Source organism: Anomaloglossus baeobatrachus, chromosome 11, assembly GCF_048569485.1.
Source record: "Anomaloglossus baeobatrachus isolate aAnoBae1 chromosome 11, aAnoBae1.hap1, whole genome shotgun sequence".
Lineage (NCBI taxonomy): Eukaryota > Metazoa > Chordata > Amphibia > Anura > Aromobatidae > Anomaloglossus > Anomaloglossus baeobatrachus.
The window spans coordinates 36070980-36094730 of record NC_134363.1 but is presented as its reverse complement, the minus strand read 5'-3'; the positions used below and the strand labels follow the sequence as shown (position 1 = coordinate 36094730).

General features: G+C 50.7%; 1 protein-coding gene and 1 long non-coding RNA gene across 6 annotated transcripts in view; one reads left to right on the top strand and one right to left on the bottom strand.

Moving 5' to 3' along the window:
• LIPE (lipase E, hormone sensitive type) overlaps positions 1–13067 on the top strand; it is a 43457-nt gene extending 30390 nt beyond the window's left edge. For all 5 annotated transcript variants that reach the window (XM_075328465.1, XM_075328468.1, XM_075328466.1 and 2 more), the window contains 5 exons: positions 6596–6890; positions 8104–8331; positions 8402–8560; positions 8644–9143; positions 10208–13067. In XM_075328465.1, coding sequence (XP_075184580.1) covers positions 6596–6890; positions 8104–8331; positions 8402–8560; positions 8644–9143; positions 10208–10498 — 1473 coding nt within the window. In that variant the 3' untranslated portion in view covers positions 10499–13067. The remainder of the gene's footprint in view (positions 1–6595; positions 6891–8103; positions 8332–8401; positions 8561–8643; positions 9144–10207) is intronic.
• An 8-nt stretch (positions 13068–13075) lies between these two features.
• On the bottom strand, positions 13076–23090 carry LOC142256660 (uncharacterized). Its single transcript, XR_012727558.1, has 2 exons — positions 23031–23090; positions 13076–14101 (listed from the first exon to the last, which is right to left on the bottom strand). It is a non-coding gene; the product is annotated as an uncharacterized LOC142256660 (long non-coding RNA).
• Positions 23091–23751: the final 661 nt, after the last annotated feature.

Below are 23751 nucleotides of genomic sequence, written 5' to 3'. Positions count from 1 at the left end.
CCCCCCCTCTGTTCCAACTTGTAGGGTGGAACACTCGACAACCTACAGTGACCCTGAGACAGGGCATTAGGGAAACCATACCCTACCAGTCGAATGGGCCCTCTACGAAAACTTTGAGTTTCTACTCCTGACCGACCATCTGCCACTGTCATCAAACCCTCCTCAGTGAACCCTCTTCTCAGACACGTCCGCCGGTCCGACATATCGTTCCATAACTGTCTCCAACGGTCAGTGTGGTAGTGAGACACCCCATCAGTCAAAACTACCGTGCGGCCTGACTCTGCGCTAACCAGTCCACTAGAGGGGCTATTGTCCAGGTACTTCACAACCGAGCCGACAGGAGATCTCCCACAACTAGACCCTGCACACTCTGTTTGCCAATCTACTATGGCCTCTTCTCTCGTGACGTCTTAGGTCACCTTTCCATCTCCGCCTTTTCCCACCACCACTTTTGGCTATGGACCAGTCACTCCCTCCGTCTTTTCTTTTAGATTTTGTCTTAGAGGGCTTGGACCCTTCAGAGTCTGTGCCATAGCCTGATTTATACGTAGGTCTTCTATGACCTAGGCTCCTTTCCCTACAGGACCTACTTTCCTTGCCAGTGAAGGCAACACGTTCATCAGGTGGACCACACTTCTCTGGGCCCTGGCCCGAAAGCGGTCGTGACCTCAAACTCACTTGACAAAGTTTCTCTGCAATCTTCTGTCTTTCAAGATCCATTTGCTTTAGTTCTTCCAGGTATCCCAGGTGGTATTCTAGGAGAACTCGTACATTTTCAACACACTCCTTTGTTCCCGCCATGACACATGGAACCATACCAACTTCACAGGGTAACCTGGCTTTATGATAAACCTTAAGTCTTACTCTCGTCACACCGGATGTATCAACCATCTCCTGCATGACTCTTCCATTTCTGCCAATCAGTTTCTTGACAAGTTCTCTGGGCACTTGTGTGACCTCTTCCACAAAGTCCAACAGCCTTCGAGCTGTTTTCACTGCTTCTTCAGTTTTCCCATAGATTTGGAATGTTCCACTGTGCTCTTCTAATTCAATCGCTGTAATACCTGGAACCTTCCTGGCTTGCTGAATGTTACTTTTCAGCGCTCTTAATGCGAGCCCCAATAATGATTTCTTCACCACGACAACTTCCTGAAATTCTGCAGTGAGCTGCTTCATACACTCCAAGCGCCCGGTGTCTTCTTCCATCTGTGCCGAGATGAGCCATTTCGTGCGAAGACACTGCAGGTGCATGTCACTCAGGATAGCCACTCGCTTCTTTGTGACATTACTGGCAGAGCACACCACCAACCGACAAGTCTCTGGGGCAAAGTACACTTCACAGGCCCCTACAGCCTTCTTAAACGTCTCATGCATCGACTTATGGGCACAGGCTTTTCTTAGGTCTTCGGGCACATCTACCATGCACGGCTCCACCTCTTGAGTTACACACTCTTCCGGTTCAGCTCCAGCCTCAGAGCCTTTGGGTTTGCTATTGTTCTTAACCAAGACCATCTCTATGTCTTCCATCTTGGTCTTACCAGGCAGGTCACTCAGGCTATCAGTTCCTGATAAGACCTCTGGTCCAGACTTCACCTCATCAGAGACTCTTTTCACTTTTGCAGCACCAGCTGTCTCTTGGGTCTTCACTGCGTTACCTTCAACTTCCTTGCGGGTCTCTGCAGTGTCACCTTCAGTCCTCTTTTTTTCTGCAAGGGTGTCACACCCTTCAGCGTGGTACTCTGTTCCTCTTAGACCTTTGGCCCCGTTTTGACCCTTCATCACCCCAACACTGGGTAATTTACCGGTCTGCTCACCATGACCTCTATGGATTTGTACTTCACCAACTTTCTCCAGGATTCCTTGTCCTGTATTACCCTCTAGGATTTCACCTCCTACAGCGCTCTCGTCCGACAGACCTTCTGCTTCATGCTTGGAATCTATAGGAGACACCACCAGTACTGCTTTGGTTGGCTCATTTTTTGACATTTCACCCTGCTGATGTCTGTCGTTACAATGTGTCAGTTCAGTTTCTGATACCTCTTTCTTGTGTAGGACATCGCTGTCTGACTCTACCTTAGCAGTTGCTACTGGCAACGTGTTTTCCTCGACCAGGTACTTCACCTTCTCTGCACCCTCAGACGGTATACCTTGCACGAGCTTTTGGCGCTTATTACGTCTCCGGCGTCTGGAGGAGGTTTTACCCTTCTCAATTGTCTGTACCTCACTGCACTCTCTTGTCCTTTTATAAGAGTCAGTGTCCATTCTGGAGTCATCGTCACTCCCCCTGGCGTCCTGGACTATCATGTCCCCACTTAACCAGATATCTGCCTCCCTTTCTGGAGCTACCCCGTTTTTAACGGTCACACTATTGGTTATTCCCTTAGTCCTTATGTCACTAAGTTTGGTCCGTCCATCATTTTCTTTGCTCACCCCTAACTTAGGACAGTCAATTTTAGAAGGTACTATCTCCTCCTTACCACACCTAACTCTACAACCAGAACCCCGTTTCACCTCCCAATGTGGTAGGGTTTCCTTTGGGCTGTTCTGGCTCTTACACAAGCAACGGGATACGTCCCCCTGCTTCCACAAGTGCACAAATAATTTAGAGTCCCAACCTATAATAATTGGGTGCAGTAAATCTGAGACTACACCAACCTTATGAGAACCACTGTCCCTGGCTGTCTTAATGACCACGCTGGATACCGGGTATTCTGTCTCATTGTTGTGGGTGCAGCCGACGTGGATCTTCCTTCCAGGAATCAAGTTGACATCAGAAGTGGCCCTCACCAGGGTCACCAAGCTCCTTGAGTCTACGACCCCTGTTACAGATTCCCCATCCACTTCCACGGAACACAGACGTGGCTTCTCGTCGGATGGGTGGTCTATACCGCAAACCGGACACTTGTGACATGAACACTGTTGTCCCTGGCTACAGTCCATCTGCGCCACTTCACCCTTGGATTTGGGATGCTCTGCACCATTTTGGGGGACCACCGCTTTCTGGGACTCCTCCCCCGTTTGGGCATCCACCATTTTATGGGACTCCATCCCCTTATAGGTAACCACCCCTTTATGGGACTCCATCCCCTTATGGGCAACCACCCCTTTATGGGACTCCACCCCCTTATGGGCTTTCTGTGGCTTCCTTGCAGTGTCTTTAAATCCCAGTTCACACCGTTCCCCTTTATCTCCCTGGGTACCCTGTGCCCGTACTGGCCCCAGAAGGGAACTCACAAACTGGTCCACTGCTGCCACATCTCTGCGCACTGACAGCTCCTGCTGTCCACACACAAGGAACTGGTACAGCTCCTCCATAACGTCCAGGCTTGCGGCTCCACTCATGGTCGCTCAGCTTTCCCGGAACTTCGTGGACCCGCCGATCCACCGCAAGCTGCTTGAGTGCGCCGTCAGTTTTCGTGGACCCGCCAATCCACAGCAAGCAGTCCGTATCCACAAGAATATGTCCTAGGCCGTTGCCCTTAGCAACCAGGCTGCGTTGCCCCTAGCAACCAGGCTGTGTTGCCCCTAGCAACCAGGCCATATGCCCGCATTCTCCACCATAATGTGACGACCTGGGCCCTGAACGTCTTGGGGCACACGTCTGGCAGCGGGATCAAGACACACACAAGCACTTTGTCACTTAAAGAATCTCGGTGATTTATTCACATCCTCATAAACCACGCAGTGTAATGGGCCACAGCCACTTTCCCGCAGGACAATGTCTCACTGTCTGTTTAAACTGCTGATTGTTCATACAGTTCATTCTCTGGCATCAGCCAGTAAAGTCCACCTTTGTGGGGTGTTACCTGCCAGTAGGTTTGCAGGATGTCAGTCTGCCTCCATCCAGTCCAGGGAGACTCTCACACTGGGCTCAACATCCCGGCCCATGGACACGTTCCAATTCCTCACAGCCTCAGTGGATTCTGCAGCTCCGACATTTCAGAGCCCTCACTAGCTCTGTATGCACAGGATCTCCTGCACATGTGCTCCAACCAAGATGGCTCCCACCAGCACACCGAGATCATGTGACAAACGACAGCTCCATTAAATCCCATGAGACACACCTACGTATGGGAGGTATGTGGATGGTCAGTCCCGCCCATCACTTCTGACCATCCCATGAACCCAGCCCTGATTGTGTACAACAATCCTCATGGAACTACAAGTCCCAGAGAAACATTCCAGGTTCAGATCACAGAGGATTTCCCCCTCTGTGACACATACCGGCCATCTACCACATTGCATCCTTACAATATATGTATATATATGTATATGTGTATATATATATATATATATATGTGTGTGTGTGTGTATATATATATATACAGTTAGGTCCAGAAATATTTGGACAGTGACACAATTTTGGCGAGTTGGGCTCTGCATGCCACCACATTGGATTTGAAATGAAACCTCTACAACAGAATTCAAGTGCAGATTGTAACATTTAATTTGAAGGTTTGAACAAAAATATCTGATAGAAATTGTAGGAATTGTCACATTTCTTTACAAACACTCCACATTTTAGGAGGTCAAAAGTAATTGGACAAATAAACCAAACCCAAACAAAATATTTTTATTTTCAATATTTTGTTGCGAATCCTTTGGAGGCAATCACTGCCTTAAGTCTGGAACCCATGGACATCACCAAACGCTGGGTTTCCTCCTTCTTAATGCTTTGCCAGGCCTTTACAGCCGCAGCCTTCAGGTCTTGCTTGTTTGTGGGTCTTTCCGTCTTAAGTCTGGATTTGAGCAAGTGAAATGCATGCTCAATTGGGTTAAGATCTGGTGATTGACTTGGCCATTGCAGAATGTTCCACTTTTTTGCACTCATGAACTCCTGGGTAGCTTTGGCTGTATGCTTGGAGTCATTGTCCATCTGTACTATGAAGCGCCGTCCGATCAACTTTGCGGCATTTGGCTGAATCTGGGCTGAAAGTATATCCCGGTACACTTCAGAATTCATCCGGCTACTCTTGTCTGTTGTTATGTCATCAATAAACACAAGTGACCCAGTGCCATTGAAAGCCATGCATGCCCATGCCATCACGTTGCCTCCACCATGTTTTACAGAGGATGTGGTGTGCCTTGGATCATGTGCCGTTCCCTTTCTTCTCCAAACTTTTTTCTTCCCATCATTCTGGTACAGGTTGATCTTGGTCTCATCTGTCCATAGAATACTTTTCCAGAACTGAGCTGGCTTCATGAGGTGTTTTTCAGCAAATGTAACTCTGGCCTGTCTATTTTTGGAATTGATGAATGGTTTGCATCTAGATGTGAACCCTTTGTATTTACTTTCATGGAGTCTTCTCTTTACTGTTGACTTAGAGACAGATACACCTACTTCACTGAGAGTGTTCTGGACTTCAGTTGATGTTGTGAACGGGTTCTTCTTCACCAAAGAAAGTATGCGGCGATCATCCACCACTGTTGTCATCCGTGGACGCCCAGGCCTTTTTGAGTTCCCAAGCTCACCAGTCAATTCCTTTTTTCTCAGAATGTACCCGACTGTTGATTTTGCTACTCCAAGCATGTCTGCTATCTCTCTGATGGATTTTTTCTTTTTTTTCAGCCTCAGGATGTTCTGCTTCACCTCAATTGAGAGTTCCTTAGACCGCATGTTGTCTGGTCACAGCAACAGCTTCCAAATGCAAAACCACACACCTGTAATCAACCCCAGACCTTTTAACTACTTCATTGATTACAGGTTAACGAGGGAGACGCCTTCAGAGTTAATTGCAGCCCTTAGAGTCCCTTGTCCAATTACTTTTGGTCCCTTGAAAAAGAGGAGGCTATGCATTACAGAGCTATGATTCCTAAACCCTTTCTCTGATTTGGATGTGAAAACTCTCATATTGCAGCTGGGAGTGTGCACTTTCAGCCCATATTATATATATAATTGTATTTCTGAACATGTTTTTGTAAACAGTTAAAATAACAAAACTTGTGTCACTGTCCAAATATTTCTGGACCTAACTGTATATATATATTAATTACACACACTTGGTATCACCGTGTTCAGAAATTTTTAATCAATCAAAACATAGCATCTGCGCAGAAATGTTACCGTTAAAAACGTCAGCTCAAGGCACAAAAAATAAGTAGTCATTGAGCCATAGATCCCGAAAATTGAGAGCGCTACGGGTCACAGAAAATGGCGCAAAAAGTGTGCCACTCTTTTTGGACAAACTTAATTTTTTTTTAACCCCTTAGATAAAAGTAAACATATACATGTTTGGTGTCTACGAACTCGCACTGACCTGAGGCATCACACTGACACATAAGTTTTAACATATAGTGAACACGGAGAATAAAATACCCCAAAAACTATAGTGCAATCGCACTTTTTTTTTTGCAATTTTTCCGCACTTGAAATTTTTTTCCTTTTGCCCCGTTTCATTTAATAGTACAACTCGTTGCGCCAACAAATAAGCTCTAATATGGCAAGATTGATGGAAAACTATAAAAGTTCCGGCTCTCTGAAGAAGGGGAGGAAAAAACAAAACTGAAAAAACGGAAAATCGGCTGGGGTGAAGGGGTTAAAAGTTGTCAAACATGAATATATAGTAGTTTATTAAAATGTTCCTCTTTTCTGCAGGAGAGTGAAGAGCTTGCAGCCTTCACAAAACCCGAGGGTCCTCTAAGCCTGGACCTGCGACTCCGATCCCGTCCGGCCCCGCTCTCTCCTGACCTGATCATTCACTTCCATGGTGGGGGCTTTGTAGCCCAAACCTCCAAATCCCACGAACCCTACCTGAGGACATGGGCTCAGGAACTGGAAGCCCCAATCTTGTCCGTAGATTACTCGCTCGCTCCTGAGGCTCCTTTCCCGAGAGCTTTGGAGGAATGTTTCTACGCTTACTGCTGGGCCCTGAAGCACTGCCGCCTCCTGGGTTAGTACAAATCCATACTACTATAATACTGCCCCTATGTACAAGAATATAACTACTATAATACTGCCCCCTATGTACAATAATATAACTACTATAATACTGCCCCCTATGTACAATAATATAACTACTATAATACTGCCCCCTATGTACAATAATATAACTACTATAATACTGCCCCTATGTACAAGAATATAACTACTATAATACTGCCTCCTATGTACAAGAATATAACTACTATAATACTGTCCCTATGTACAAGAATATAACTACTATAATACTGCCCCCTATGTACAAGAATATAACTACTATAATACTGCCCCTATGTACAAGAATATAACTACTATAATACTGTCCCTATGTACAAGAATATAACTACTATAATACTGCCCCCTATGTACAAGAATATAACTACTATAATACTGCCCCTATGTACAAGAATATAGCTACTATAATACTGCCCCTATGTACAAGAATATAACTACTATAATACTGCCCCCTATGTACAAGAATATAACTACTATAATACTGCCCCCTATGTACAAGAATATAACTACTATAATACTGCCACCTATGTACAAGAATATAACTACTATAATACTACCCCTATATACAAGAATACAACTACTATAATACTGCCTCTATATACAAGAATATAACTACTATAATACTGCCCCCTATGTACAAGAATATAACCACTAATACTGCCCCTATGTACAAGAATATAACTACTATAATACTGCCCCCTATGTACAAGAATATAGCTACTATAATACTGCCCCTATGTACAAGAATATAACTACTATAATACTGCCCCCTATGTACAAGAATATAGCTACTATAATACTGCCCCTATGTACAAGAATATAACTACTATAATACTGCCCCTATGTACAAGAATATAACTACTATAATACTGCCCCTATGTACAAGAATATAACTACTATAATACTGCCCCCTATGTACAAGAATATAGCTACTATAATACTGCCCCTATGTACAAGAATATAACTACTATAATACTGCCCCCTATGTACAAGAATATAACTACTATAATACTGCCCCCTATGTACAGGAATATAACTGCTATAATACTGCTTTCTATGTACAAGAATATGACTACTATAATACTGCCCCTATATACAGGAATATAACTGCTATAATACTGCCCCCTATTATTAGTGCTGCAGGTTGTTGACGTGTTCTTCTCTTCCAGGCTCCACAGGGCAGAGGATATGTCTGGCCGGTGACAGCGCTGGTGGTAACCTTTGTATCACGGTGTCGCTCCGTGCTGCCTCGGTCGGGGTCAGATTACCGGACGGTATTATGGTTGCCTACCCCGCCACCTTACTGCAGGCTACGGCATCGCCTTCCCGCCTTCTTACCCTGATGGACCCGCTGCTGCCCCTCAGCGTCCTCTCCAAATGTCTGAGCGCCTATGCAGGTACTGGTCTATACCTGTCACCTCTCTGCACCTCCGGCCATTCCCGCACTGATCACCTTGTCTTCTCCAGGCACCGAGCGCGTCCCGGTTGAGGAGCGAGTGTTTGAGCAGCAGAGTGCCGTCAGTCAGGTGAAACGAGGGACTGCGCTTTTCCTTAGAGACATCCGGCAGGGGGCCGCCTCCTGGCTGAGCACTCTAATGGAGGGTAGTAAGGAGAAGATGGGGCCCGGTAAGTGACTCGAGCAGTTGAGGATGTTGGGTGGAGTAGAACGCGGCTGCTTAGGTAACTATTGGGAAATATCCTTATTTCAGAAACCGTCAGGAAAAGCGTATCGGAGGCGGCACTGTGCGAGGAGGACGGGATTAACAGACGGGTGTCGCAGAAGAGCAGAACCATCCAGGATCTCAGCCGGCACCAGTACAGCGATCGCAGCCTCCAGAACGGGCAAATAGGAGCCCAGAGCGGCACCGGGAGGAACCAGGTGTCACCACCGTCCACCGAGTCCGTGCCGCCACCTCCAGCCAGCCCGCGGGAGCAGGTCAACTTCTTTCTGACGGAAAGTGATCACGAGAACGAACCCGCGACACACTCCAAGGAGAACATTCCCCCAGTGCACTTACCGGAGGACAGAGCCTCTCAGCCCCCCAACTCTCCATCCCTGGGGTTCCCCGAAGGATTTCAGCCCCTGCGCTCCCAGAGCGGAGTGGCCAATATGACCTTACAGACTTCCGCCATTGTACACAACCCCTACATGTCGCCTCTCCTGGCCCCCAACAGCATGCTGCAAGGTCTGCCACCGGTGCACATCGTGGTGAGTAAGACCACCCAAACCCTTATGCATGTATGGTGGATATCGGGGAGGGATGAATCATGTTAAAGGGTCAAAGATTACCTTATACAGTATGTCTAATCGAGAGACAGCTTTCCTCTTGAGGAGTGTTAAAGGGAACCTGTCACTCACTTGCGGGGCAGACCAATACGGCGCCTCCTCTACCCTTGCCTTTCTCTGGGCCGGCGACGCCTCTGCCCTTGGCGCTCTCGGGGCCGGCGACGCCTCTGCCCTTGGCGCTCTCGGGGCCGGCGACGCCTCTGCCCTTGGCGCTTTCGGGGCCGGCGACGCCTCTGCCCTTTGGCGCTCTCGGGGCCGGCGACGCCTCTGCCCTTTGGCGCTCTCGGGGCCGGCGACGCCTCTGCCCTTTGGCGCTCTCGGGGCCGGCGACGCCTCTGCCCTTGGCGCTCTCGGGGCCGGCGACGCCTCTGCCCTTGGCGCTCTCGGGGCCGGCGACGCCTCTGCCCTTGGCGCTCTCGGGGCCGGCGACGCCTCTGCCCTTGGCGCTCTCGGGGCCGGCGACACCTCTGCCCTTGGCGCTCTCGGGGCCGGCGCCTCCTCTGCTCTTGCCGTTCTCGATGCCGGCGCCTCCTCTACCCTTGCTGTACTTGGGGCCGGCGCCTCCTCTGCTCTTGCGGTTCTCGGGGCCGGCGCCTCCTCTGCTCTTGCCGTTCTCTATGCCGGCGCCTCCTCTACCCTTGCTGTACTTGGGGCCGGCACCGCCTCTGTTCTTGTCATTGTCGGGGCTGGCTTTTCTCTTTTCCATCCATTGTTGTCCTCCTTTGGCGATGGACGGAAGACAGAAGGCGCCGGACCCAAGAACAGCAAGGATAGAGGAGTCGCTGGCCCCGAGGACAGCGACGCCCATTGGACCAGACCGCCCCGCAGGTGAGTGGGTGACAGGTTCCCTTTAATTTGGACATCTTGCATCTTCCTTTACTGGTTGATATGTTGGATTCAAAATAGAATGCAAAATTCTGCTTCTCCCGTTAATACTTCTCCATCCTTCCAATGCAGTGTCTCATCCCCGCTTGTTCTCCTCACAGGCTTGCGCCCTGGACCCGATGCTGGACGACTCGGTGATGTTCGCCAAGAGACTGCGCTCCCTTAACCGCCCGGTGACTCTAAAAGTGGTCGAAGATCTTCCTCACGGCTTCCTGACCCTCTCGCAGCTTTCACAAGAGACCCGAAACGCCACCAACGTGTGCATACAGCGCATCCGGCAGATTTTCCACGAGGAGCCGCCCGCCCCTCCGCCCGCTGCTCCCCGAAAACACCGGAAGCTGGAGAGGACCCTGGGGAACAGCCCGGTGACCGAGCGAGAGATTGGTGCTTGAAACCATAAAGTGCAATAACCGCTCAGCCTCACTCCTAGCAGAGGTCATTACTTCATGGGCCACCGGGGAGCCCGACGGGGAATGCTGGTCGTTTGCAGGGGGAGAGGGCATCATGGTGCCCAAATACGTCCCCATTGCCAGGCCTGGGGCTAAGGGTGCAATATAACCAGTGTGGGGATAATGCTACACGATTAGGGGGGGGTGCGAGAAGTTTGAGGGACCTTTAACTCTGTGAGATCGGTGGTGTTGATACATGATCACAGACCCGATACACAGCGTTTTCGAGGTTCTCTATGCACTTGGCCCGATTGGACGGTCCAGTCCGTGCCACCGGATCGTCTCTTCATTTCTCCCGTTGTGTCCTTTCCGACCCAAGTCGTTGCCTAAAATGAAGAAGTAGAAAGGGAAAACTTTACGTACGACCACTGGGACCCCAAAAGACTCCAAAAAGTCTTGAATAGCGCGGACTAGGGGGTCATTGGTATTACCAGACGCTGCTGTAAAGGGGCGACCGCTCTCCTCCTTTTTAAATTTTATTCATACCTTCAGGTTTTATAGTTTTGATCAGTATTATGTACAGGAGGGCAACACAGTAACTATTTTATTAGCACTACTCGCACTTAAAAGGGAATCCGTCAGCAGGTTTTTGCTATGTAATCAGAGGGCGGCATGAGATAGGGGCTGAGACCTTGATTTCGGGGATGGGTCACTTATTCGGCTGTGAGATGTTTCAATACAATCAGTGCCGGACTACATGGTTTGTGTCTCCGCCTCCTGATTAGCAGCTTTCTTGGAACATTGTCTATTCACAATAAGCTGCTAATCAGGAGGGTGGACGGCTTTCTGAGCTCTGCTACATCTTATATTCTGATTGTGCCACAACAGCTGCATCCACCAAACTATGTGACACATTACTGGAATCAGGGTCTCTGTCCGGCCATGTCTCCGCCACCTGATGGTGTACATTGTCTGTTGACAATAAGCTGCTAATCAGGTGGGAGAGGGCAGCTTTCTGAGCTCTGCTACATCTTAAACGCTGATTGTGCCATAACTCCTGCATCCACCAAACTAAGTGACACATCACGAGAATCTGGGTCTCTGCTCCTACATGATGAGGTAGCAAAAACCTGCTGACAGATTCCCTTTTATGTTATCTGAGGGCAGCATGATGCAGGGGCTGAGACCCTGATTTCATGGTTGTCACTTTTTAATCGGCTGTGTGCTGTTATTTCATTACAATTAGGAGATTATCACTGCCGGACTAGATGGCTCCTGCCTCCTGGTCCAGCCACATGTCCGCAGTATCACTGCCGGACTAGATGCCTCGTGCCTACTAGTCCAGCTACGTCTTCGCTCCTGGTTAGCAGCTTTCTGTGTACTTTGTCTATTTACAATAAGCTGCTAGTCAGGAGGGTGGGAGGGGGTAGCTTTCTGAGCTTTGCTACATCTTAAAACTTTTATTGTGCCACAATGGCTGCATCCACCAAACTAAGTGACACTGCTGGAATCGAGGTCTCTGCCTCTACATTATACCGATCTCAGATGAAATGGCATAAAACTTACTGGCAGTTTCCCTTTAATCTCTGGGATAAAAAAAAAGTGCAAAAGAACAAATAACATGGGAGCTCTGCTACATCTTAAAACTCTGATTGTGCCACAACGGCTGCATCCACCAAACTAAGTGACACATCACTGGAATCAGTGTCTCTGTACCTACACTATGCTGATCTCAGATTAGGTATTAAAAACTTACTGGCAGTTTCCCTTTAAGCTATGGGACAAAAAAAGTGTAAAAGAACAAATTTGCATGGTGGATATTTAAAAAAAACAAGTTTGTAATTTTCTTTGGAGACCGAGAAACCACTAAAAAGTAAAAAAAAAGTTTTTTATTTGATGTTTTGCACGTGGGACTTTTATATTTCAGAGAGATTTGAGCGTACGTCCGTCTATCACATCAGCCTCAACCCGATAGGTCTGCTCGGGTTTCCCAAAAAAAATGATGGGCCGATGCAGCGATCCATAAATCTCGCTTTACAGCTGTTGCAAAACTACAACTCCCAGCATGCCCTGGTAGCTGCTGCTTTGGGATCACTACACTTAAAGGTTATATTCTGGGCCCGTCCACTAGTCTCGTATCACAAATTATCATTTTATACCTGCGGACGGGCGATCCCGATCTTGGGGCATCTGGAGAGCTCCTTTATGGGCTCTTAAAGGGAAAGTCTTAAATCATAAGGTCCGATAATAATAATGTAACCAATGAGCACTAGTATATATAATCCTATTCTATTATCGCCCTCACACCCTGTAATTCTGTATATACACCCCTATACTCACTTGTATATACCTGTACACACGCGGCCTCTGTGTATATATCCAGGCCTATACAGAAATGTAAATACCTAATATATATATTTTTATGTACATTTTCTTCTAGTCGTACAGACGCGCCATCTGAGCTCTTTTATATCTGTGTATATAACGTATACCGCACTCCGTCTCTTATACAAAGGGAAATATCTTATTTTTCTGTGGTTGGTTTTTACCTGTGAATAAAAAAAACTTCCACCCAAAATCTCTCGTCTCCCGTTTTATTATATAAAGTGAAGGTTCAGGTGAGAGTTTGAGTTTTTAAAGGGATTGGGGTCCAGTGGGCTGTCTTATAGCATGAAGGCTGATTGGCATCCAGTGGGCGGTCTTATAGCGTGAGGGCTGATTGGAGTCCAGTGGGCGGTCTTATAGAGTGAAGGCTGAATGGAGTCCAGTGGGCTGTCTTATAGCGTGAGGGCTGATTGGAGTCCAGTGGGCGGTCTTATAGAGTGAAGGCTGAATGGAGTCCAGTGGGCTGTCTTATAGCGTGAGGGCTGATTGGAGTCCAGTGGGCAGTCTTATAGCGTGAAGGCTGATTGGGGTCCAGTTTGCGGTCTTATCGCGTGAAGACAGATTGGAGCCAGTGGGCTGTCTTATAGCATGAAGGCTGATTGTAGTCCAGTGGTGGTCTTATAGATTGAATGCTAATTGGAGTCCAGTGGGTGGTCTTATAGGGCGAAGGCTAATTGGAGTCTAGTTGGCGGTCATATAACGTAAATGCTGATAGTCCAGTGAGCGGTCTTAGTGTGAATGCTGATAGTCTAGTGGGCGGTCTTATAAAGTGAAGGCTGATTGGAGTCCAGTGGGCGGTTTTTTAAGGTGAAGGCTGATTGGAGTCCAGTGGGCGGTCTTATAGCGTCAAGGCGGATTGGAGTCCAGTTGGTGATCTTATAGCGTGAATGCTGATAGTCCAGTGGGCGGTTTCATAGAGTGAAGGCTGATTGGAGTCCAGTGGGCGGTCTTTTAAGGTGAATACTGATTGGAGTCCAGTGGGCGGACTTATAGCATGAAGGCCGATTTGGAGTCAAATGGGCGGTCCTATCGAGTGAATTCTGATTGGAGTCCAGTGTGTAAATTAAAATAGGGGATAACTTCCAAATTCGAGAATACCCCTTTAAGTCTATCATGCATCTGTAGTGTTCAGTGTAGTCTATAGGAGTCTGAAATCTTCACATCCTCCATGCTTTACACTGCAGCTCCACCACTGATGGGGCCCCAGGAGTCGGCTTCACTCTTAAAAACCAAAAAAATAGGGTCAAATAAAAACAACAGAAGGGCAAAAATGAAAAACCTTGTCAGCCACGGCTCTTTTGATTAACCGGCCTGAAATAGAAAATCAGAAGATGGTGATTGATAGCCACATGCTGACTGTTACTAGCCAGGAATCTGTGGACCGGGTGCAGCGTTTCCATCACCATGTAATCATCGGACGCTGCTAAAACCTCGGCAGATCTGGTTCTGGACCTGACCTTAATACCCTGCGCTGTCTCCCGGATTTATCGCTAATCCCTGATTTATCGCTGCTTTCCAGGAAAAGATTTCTGAGAGATAAAATACAGAGAATGGCGACCGCCCCCGGCGATCACACAGCCGCCATATGTGCCCCGATACCCCAGCCGTGCTGCAAAAGGAGGGGGGAAATGAGCAGCTTCCAAGGGGTTAATAAAATGCTGTTAAGCTGCATTTCCCCCCTATAAACATCAATAATCAGTTGTAAATGTGCAGAGGAAAATCCCATTGTTTGCACTAAAAAGCAGCAATTTTGCACATTAGGATATAGCCAAAAAGTGAGCATGACCTGCAATACCAGACACGGCCTGTGGACAGGAGTGGCGCCTTTTTTAAAGCAAAATGACCTCCATTGCAGCCATAGAAGCCTCTATGGATCTCAGGTCAGGGTCCTCGTAACCTACTGTGAACAGCTATGGTGGAGAGGGGAGCAAGGAGCTCCCTGCTTCATTATCCACACTGCTAGTTTTGTCTACATGTAGGAGGGATTGCTCTATTTGCCCCCACTTGCACACCAAGACCTCCTTCCCCTTTTGATATCTGAGACACACCCTCTAGAGCCTTCTGGATAGACTTAAAAAAAAAATGGTGGCTTCTGACTAATAATCCTAAGAATAGGCACCAATAGTTGTCAGACCTGTGGATGTCATAAAGGAATATCTAATCTTCGTGGATCTTATCGGATAGCTCTTGTAAAATCAAGCACTTTTGCAATTTACTGCTAATTAAAATTTGCAGCCGTTCTTGAGATATTAACACTTTTGTGTATAGCTTGTTGCCTTAGAAACCGGCCACAGCAGCGGTGGTCGGTTTCCTAGGCGATGATCTGTAAGTAAAAGTGTTAATATCTCAAGAACGGCTGCAAATTTTAATTAGCAGTAAATTGCAAAAGTGCTTGATTTTACAAGAGCTATCCGATAATACTGGACTGTGAATATTGCAATGAAACCCTTTTAAGTGGGTGAACTTTCAAGATGGTCGGGCATGAATTATCACAGTAAGTATACCAGCCTCATTTGATCTACATAATCTTTATAATAATAGATGCAAGTAGTATTAGAAAAAAGGCATTCTATTAAAAAAAAAAAAAAAAAGTGCCTGCAAATGTGATCTCAGCCATGTTCATCAGCTCTCTCATATAGCGTCCAGGAGATAGATAGATATATATATAGATATATATATATATATATATATATATATATATATATATATATATATATATATATATATATATATATATATATATATATATTGCCTTATTCTGTCTGTCTGTCTTGCTCCAAAATTGTGTCCTTACGGTGACCCAAAGCTGATTGGCCGCTGGGCTCGCCATGGCCCCGCCCCCCCCCGCACGGATTGGCCGCTCGCCTCGGCCTCGCCCCCCCCCCATGGATTGGCTGCTCGCCTCGGCCCCGCCCCCCCCCGCACGGATTGGTCGCTCGCCTCGGCCTGGCCCCGCCCTCCGCATGTTTTGACCGCTGGCCCCGGCCCTCCGCACGCATCGCCAGACATAACCTTGCGCTGCTGGGATCGTGACGGAGCCGGTGAACGCTGGTAACCATTATACACATCGGGTAACTAAGGTCCCTTAGTTACCCGATGTGTATCATAGTTACCAGCGTACACCGGCTCCCGGTACACATGTGCAGGGAGCCGGCATTATACTCCTCTGCCCCCTGGACTACTCCTATTATAGTCCTCCTATTATACTCCTCTCTAAGTATAATAGGAGAACTATTATAGCATGGGGGATGTAGCACGATGGGGAGTGCGCAGCATGGGGGATGTAGCACGATGGGGAGTGCGCAGCATGGGGGATGTAGCACGATGGGGAGTGCGCAGCATCGGGGATGGAGCACGATGGGGAATGCGCAGCATAGGGGATGGAGCACGATGGGGGGTGGGCAGCATGGGGGATGGAGCACGATGGGGAGTGCGCAGCATGGAGGATGGAGCACGATAGGGAGTGCGCAGCATGGGGGATGGAGCACGATGGGGGGTGCGCAGCATGGGGGATGGAGCACGATGGGGGGGGTGCGCAGCATGGGGGATGGGGCACGATGGGGGGTGCGCAGCATGGGGGATGGAGCACGATGGGGGGTGCGCAGCATGGGGGATGGAGCTTGATGGGAGGTGCACCCCTCCCCCCAACACACACACACACAACACACCACACACACACTGGGAACCACAAACACCGCCATACACAGACACCCACACACACAGACAACGCCGCACACACACAACACCCAACACACAAACACCTCGGCATACATAAATATACGCACATACCGCACAACACACACATTGCACAAAACATACCTCTCCCCAAAACACACACACACACATTATATATATATATATATATACTAGAAGGTGGCCCGATTCTACGCATCGGGTATTCTAGAATTTACGTATTGTGTAGTTCATGTATGATTTTTGTTTATATATATATGTTGTTGTGTGTAGTTACCAAGTGTTTGTGTAGGGCACTGTACATGTTCTGGGTGTTGTCTGGGTGTGACGGGGGGTGAGAGCGTTGTTGTATGTGTGTTGCGTTGTTTGTGGAGCGCTGTGTGTCTGTAGCGTTGTGTGTGTGTTGCGCGGTTTGTGTGTGTGTGTGTGTGGTTTGTGTGTGGTGTGTTTTGGGGGGAGGTATGTTTTGTGCAATGTGTGTGTTGTGCGGTATGTGCGTATATTTGTGTGTGCAGCGTTGTCTGTGTGTGTGGGTGTCTGTGTAGGGCAGTTGTTTGTGGTTCCCAGTGTGTGTGTGTGTGGTGTGTTGTGCAGTGCGCGCGCGCGTGTGTGTGTGTGTTGGGGGGAGGTGTGCACTTCCCATCGTGCTCCATCCCCCATGCTGCGCACTCCCCATCGTGCTCCATCCCCCATGCAGCGCACTCCCCATCGTGCTCCATCCGCCATGCTGCGCACCCCCCATCATGCTCCATCTCCCATGCTGCGCACTCCCAAACGTGCTCCATCCGCCATGCTGCGCACTCCCAAACGTGCTCCATCCGCCATGCTGCGCACTCCCAAACGTGCTCCATCCGCCATGCTGCGCACTCCCCATCGTGCTGCATCCCCCATGCTGTGCACTCCCAAACGTGCTCCATCCGCCATGCTGCGCACTCCCAAACGTGCACCATCTGCCATGCTGCGCACTCCCAAACGTGCTCCATCCGCCATGCTGCGCACTCCCAAACGTGGTCCATCCGCCATGCTGCGCACTCCCAAACGTGCTCCATGCGCCATGCTGCGCACTCCCAAACGTGGTCCATCCGCCATGCTGCGCACTCCCAAACGTGCTCCATCCGCCATGCTGCGCACTCCCAAACGTGCTCCATCCCCCATGCTGCACCAGCATCAGCCTCTCTCCTCCCAGCATCAGCCTCTCTCCTCCCAGCATCAGCCTCTCTCCCAGCATCAGCCTCTCTCCTCCCAGCATCAGCCTCTCTCCTCCCAGCATCAGCCTCTCTCCTCCCAGCATCAGCCTCTCTCCTCCCAACCTACCCCAGCCTCAGCCTCCCCCAGTATCAGCCTCTCTCCTCCCAGCATCAGCCTCTCTCCTCTCAGCATCAGCCTCTCTCCTCTCAGCATCAGCCTCTCTCCTCCCAGCATCAGCCTCTCTCCTCCCAGCATCAGCCTTTTCTGTCCCCAGCATCAGCCTCTCTCCTCCCAGCATCAGCCTCTCTCCTCCCAGCATCAGCCTTTTCTGTCCCCAGCATCAGCCTCTCTCCTCCCAGCCTACCCCAGCCTCAGCCTCCCCCAGCATCAGCCTCTCTCCTCCCAGCATCAGCCTCTCTCCTCCCAGCATCAGCCTCTCTCCTCCCAGCATCAGCCTTTCTCCTCCCAGCATCAGCCTCTCTTCCCAGCATCAGCCTCTCTCCTCCCAGCATCAGCCTCTCTCGTCCCAGCCTACCCCAGCCTCAGCCTCCCCCAGCATCAGCCTCCCTCCTCCCATCCTCCCCCAGCCTCAGCCTCCCTTCTCTCAGCCTCCCCATCCCAGCCTTCCCCAGGATCAGCCTCTCTCCCAGCCTACCCCAGCCTCAACCTCCCCCAGCATCAGCCTCTCTCCTCCCAGCATCAGCCTCTCTCCTCCCAGCATCAGCCTTTTCTGTCCCCAGCATCAGCCTCTGTCCTCCCAGCCTACCCCAGCATCAGCCTCTCTCCTCCCAGCATCAGCCTCTCTCCTCCCAGCATCAGCCTCTCTCCTCCCAGCATCAGCCTCTCTCCTCCCAGCATCAGCCTCTCTCCTCCCAGCATCAGTCTCTCTCCTCCCAGCATCAGCCTCTCTCTTCCCAGCATCAGCCTCTCTCCTCCCAGCCTACCCCAGCATCAGCCTCTCTCCTCCCAGCATCAGCCTCTCTCCTCCCAGCATCAGCCTCTCTCCTCCCAGCCTACCCCAGCCTCAGCCTCCCCCAGCATTAGCCTCCCTCCTCCCAGCCTCCCCCAGCCTCAGCCTCCCTTCTCTCAGCCTCCCCATCCCAGCCTTCCCCAGGATCAGCCTCTCTCCTCCCAGCATCAGCTTCTCTCCTCCCAGCCTACCCCAGCCTCAGCCTCCCCCAGCATCAGCCTCTCTCCTCCCAGCATCAGCCTCTCTCCTCCCAGCATCAGCCTTTTCTGTCCCCAGCATCAGCCTCTCTCCTCCCAGCCTACCCCAGCATCAGCCTCCCACAGCATCAGCCTCTCCTCCCAGCATCAGCCTCTCCTCCCAGCATCAGCCTCTCTCCTCCCAGCATCAGCCTCTCTCCTCCCAGCATCAGCCTCTCTCCTCCCAGCATCAGCCTCTCTCTTCCCAGCATCAGCCTCTCTCCTCCCAGCCTACCCCAGCCTCAGCCTCCCCCAGCCTCAGCCTTTCTCCTCCCAGCCTCAGCCTCTCTCCTCCCAGCCTCAGCCTCTCTCCTCCCAGCATCAGCCTCTCTCCTCCCAGCCTCAGCCTCTCTCCTCCCAGCATCAGCCTCTCTCCTCCCAGCCTCCCCCAGCCTCAGCCTCCCCCAGCATCAGCCTCCCCCTCCCAGCCTCCCCCAGCCTCTCTCCTCCCAGCCTCCTCCAGCACGCCGTGCTCCTCTTCCGACACGCACAGATCCGATCGCATACACTCACACACACCCGATCGCATACACTCACACACACCCGATCGCATACACTCACACACACCCGATCGCATACACTCACACACCCGATCGCATACACTCACACACACCCGATCGCATACACTCACACACACCCGATCGCATACACTCACACACACCCGATCGCATACACTCACACACACCCGATCGCATACACGCACACACACCCGATCGCATACACGCACACACATGATCGCATACACGCACACACGATTGCATACACTCACGCACACACACATTGACGATATTGCACATACGCGCTCACACTCACAACATCCGGAGATACCACATGCTTCTGGCCATGTGATCCTCCGGCAGGTCCTGGAAGCTCACAGCACAGTATCGCCGCCGAGAAGCAAGCGATATCCCAGGATGTTGTGAGTGTGTGGATGCGATGTGAGTGAGTGTGATCTGATGTGTGTGTACGTGTGTGTGTGTGTGTGCTGTTATGTGTGTGTATGTTCCGCCGCTGCAGGAGCTTGATGCGCTGGTAACTATGCTACCATGGTTACCAGCGTATCCCGTTCCCCGCTCACACGGGAGCCCACACCAGCATACGCCGGCCAGCCCCAGCAATGTGAGGGTATTTGTCGGCTGGTTTGGCGGCGTACGCTGATGTTGGCTCCCGGGGGTACAGTACTCACCTGGTAGTCGTGGCTCCGTGACCGTGTTGGTTCGGGGAATGCGTGGGGGGGCGGGGCCAGAGCTAGCGTGCATTGCGTGAGGGGGGCGGGGCGTGGCCGAGTTGCCAATGCCTGCAGGGTGCCGGGGCGAGAGGCCAATCTGTGGGGGAGGGCGGAGCCTGGGCGAGCGGCCGGCCAATCCGTGTGGGGGCGCAGCCTGGGTGAGCGGCCAATCCGTGTGGGGGGGCGGGGCCATGGCGAGCCCAGCGGCCAATCAGCTTTGTGTCACCGTAAGGACACAATTTTGGAGCAAGACAGACAGACAGACAGAATAAGGCAATTATATATATACTAGAAGGTGGCCCGATTCTACGCATCGGGTATTCTAGAATTTACGTATTGTGTAGTTCATGTATGATTTTTGTTATATATATAGATGTTGTTGTGTGTAGTTACCAAGTGTTTGTGTAGGGCGCTGTACATGTTCTGAGTGTCGCGGGGGGTGAGAGCGGTGTTGTATGTGTGTTGCGTGTGTTGCGTTGTTTGTGGAGCGCTGTGTGTCTGTAGCGTTGTGTGTGTGTGTGTGTTGTGCGGTTTGTGTGGGTGTGGTGTGTTTTGGGGGGAGGTATGTTTTGAGCAATGTGTGTGTTGTGCAGTATGTGCGTATATTTGTGTGTGCAGCGTTGTCTGTGTGTGTGGGTGTCTGTGTAGGGCGTTGTTTGTGATTCCTAGTGTGTGTGTGTTGTGCAGTGCGCGTGTGTGTGTGTGTTGGGGGGAGGTGTGCACCTCCCATCGTGCTCCATCCCCCATGCTGCGCACCCCCCATCGTGCTGCATCCCCCATGCTGCGCACTCCCAAACGTGCTCCATCCGCCATGCTGCGCACTCCCAAACGTGGTCCATCCGCCATGCTGCGCACTCCCAAACGTGCTCCATCCGCCATACTGCGCACTCCCCATCGTGCTGCATCCCCCATGCTGCGCACTCCCAAACGTGCTCCATCCGCCATGCTGCGCACTCCCCATCGTGCTCTATCCGCCATGCTGCGCACTCCCCATCGTGCTCTATCCGCCATGCTGCACACTCCCAAACGTGCTCCATCCGCCATGCTGCGCACTCCCAAACGTGCTCCATCCGCCATGCTGCGCACTCCCAAACGTGCTCCACCCGCCATGCTGCGCACTCCCAAACGTGCTCCATCCGCCATGCTGCGCACTCCCAAACGTGCTCCATCCGCCATGCTGCGCACTTCCAAACGTGCTCCATCCGCCATGCTGCGCACTCCCAAACGTGCTCCATCCGCCATGCTGCGCGCTCCCAAACGTGGTCCATCCGCCATGCTGCGCACTCCCAAACGTGCTCCATCCGCCATGCTGCGCACTCCGAAACGTGCTCCAACCGCCATACTGCGCACTCCCAAACGTGCTCCATCCGCCATACTGCGCACTCCCCATCGTGCACCATCCGGCATGCTGCGCACTCCCAAACATGCTCCATCCGTCATGCTGCGCACTCCCAAACGTGCTCCATCCGTCATGCTGCGCACTCCCAAACGTGCTCCATCCGCCATGCTGCGCACTCCCAAACGTGCTCCATCCGCCATGCTGCGCACCCCCCATCATGCTCCATCCGCTTAGGAGTGCGCAGCATGCCGGATGGTGCACGATGGGGAGTGCGCAGTATGGCGGATGGAGCACGTTTGGGAGTGCGCAGCATGGCGGATGGAGCACGTTTGGGAGTGCGCAGCATGGCGGATGGACCACGTTTGGGAGTGCGCAGCATGGCGGATGGACCACGTTTGGGAGTGCGCAGCATGGCGGATGGACCACGTTTGGGAGTGCGCAGCATGGGGGATGCAGCACGATGGGGAGTGCGCAGTATGGCGGATGGAGCACGTTTGCTCAGCCTCTCTCCTTCCAGCCTCCCTCAGCATCAGCCCCCCCCTCCCAGCCTTCCCCAAGATCAGCCTCTCTGCTCCCAGCCTCCTCCAGCACGCCGTGCTCCTCTGCCGACACTCACCCACACCCGATCGCATCCACTCACCCACACAACCGATCGCATCCACTCACCCACACAACCGATCGCATCCACTCACACACACAACCGATCGCATCCACTCACACACACACCCGATCGCATACACTCACACACACACCCGATCGCATACACTCACACACACACCCGATCGCATCCACTCACACACACACCCGATCGCATACACTCACACACACACCCGATCGCATACACTCACACACACACCCGATCGCATACACTCACACACACACCCGATCGCATACACTCACACACACCCGATCGCATACACTCACACACACCCGATCGCATACACTCACACACACAGACACTGACGATATTGCACATACGCGCTGATACTCACAACATCCGGGGATATCACATGCTTCTGGCCATGTGATCCTCCGTCAGGTCCTGGAAGCTCACAGCACAATATCGCCGCCGAGAAGCAAGCGATATCCCAGGATGTTGTGAGTATGTGGATGCGATGTGATGTGTGAGGTGTGTGTGAGTGTGATCTGATTTGTGTGTGTGTGTATGTGTGTGTGTGTGTGCTGTTATGTTATGTATGTTCTGCAGCTGCAGGACCTTGATGTGTGGATGCGATGTGATGTGTGAGAGTGAGTGTGAGCCGGTGTACACTGGTAACTATGATACACATCGGGTAACTAAGGGACCTTAGTTACCCGATGTGTATAATGGTTACCAGCGTTCACGGCCTCCGTTAAGATCCCAGCATCGCAAGGTTATGTGTGGCGCTGCCGGGATCCTGACGGAGCCGGTGTAGAAGCAAGCGATATCCCAGCATGTTGTGAGTGTGTGGATGTGATGTGTGAGAGTGAGTGTGATCTGATGTGTGTGTACTCACCTGGGAATCGGAGCCTCGTGTCAGTTGGGCCACAGCGAGCGTGCATTGCGTGAGGGGGCGGGGCCTGCAGAGAGCCGGGGCGAGAGGCCAATCCGTGTGGGGGGGCGGGGCCATGGCGAGCCCAGCGGCCAATCAGCTTTGTGTCACCGTAAGGACACAATTTCGGAGCATGACAGACAGACAGACAGACAGACAGACAGACAGAATAAGGCAATTATATATATAGATAGATATATATATAAATTGCCACACACTATTATAAGTAGCATCCTCGTCCTGTGGCCTCGGTTTTACACATCTGCTAATCTTCATATCAGCCTTGGCCACATTCCCCTTTAGGTGCCTCTTTCCATTACACATTCATCATCTCGGCAGATCAGATTCCTAGGCAGTAACAGACAATGACATACACTGAGGCCTATAGGCACGGCAGGAAGTTTTGGGGTCTGTGTGTGTTATGGGACTTTGCTGTTATGCACCTCACTTTAATATTTTACAAAAGTCATATTATGATATAAACTAATGTGATCACTAAAAGCTTTTTGGAACAAATACCTGCTATCTTCAAGCTGTCCACTAGATGGCGGCATCAACCCAAAAGAGAAATGTCAAGAATAAGAGTATGGACCTTTTAATAAATGATTTAATTTTTGTATATACATACATATACATTGTACACACACGCTTATACAATGAAAAATATATTTTTCTTTTCACTTTT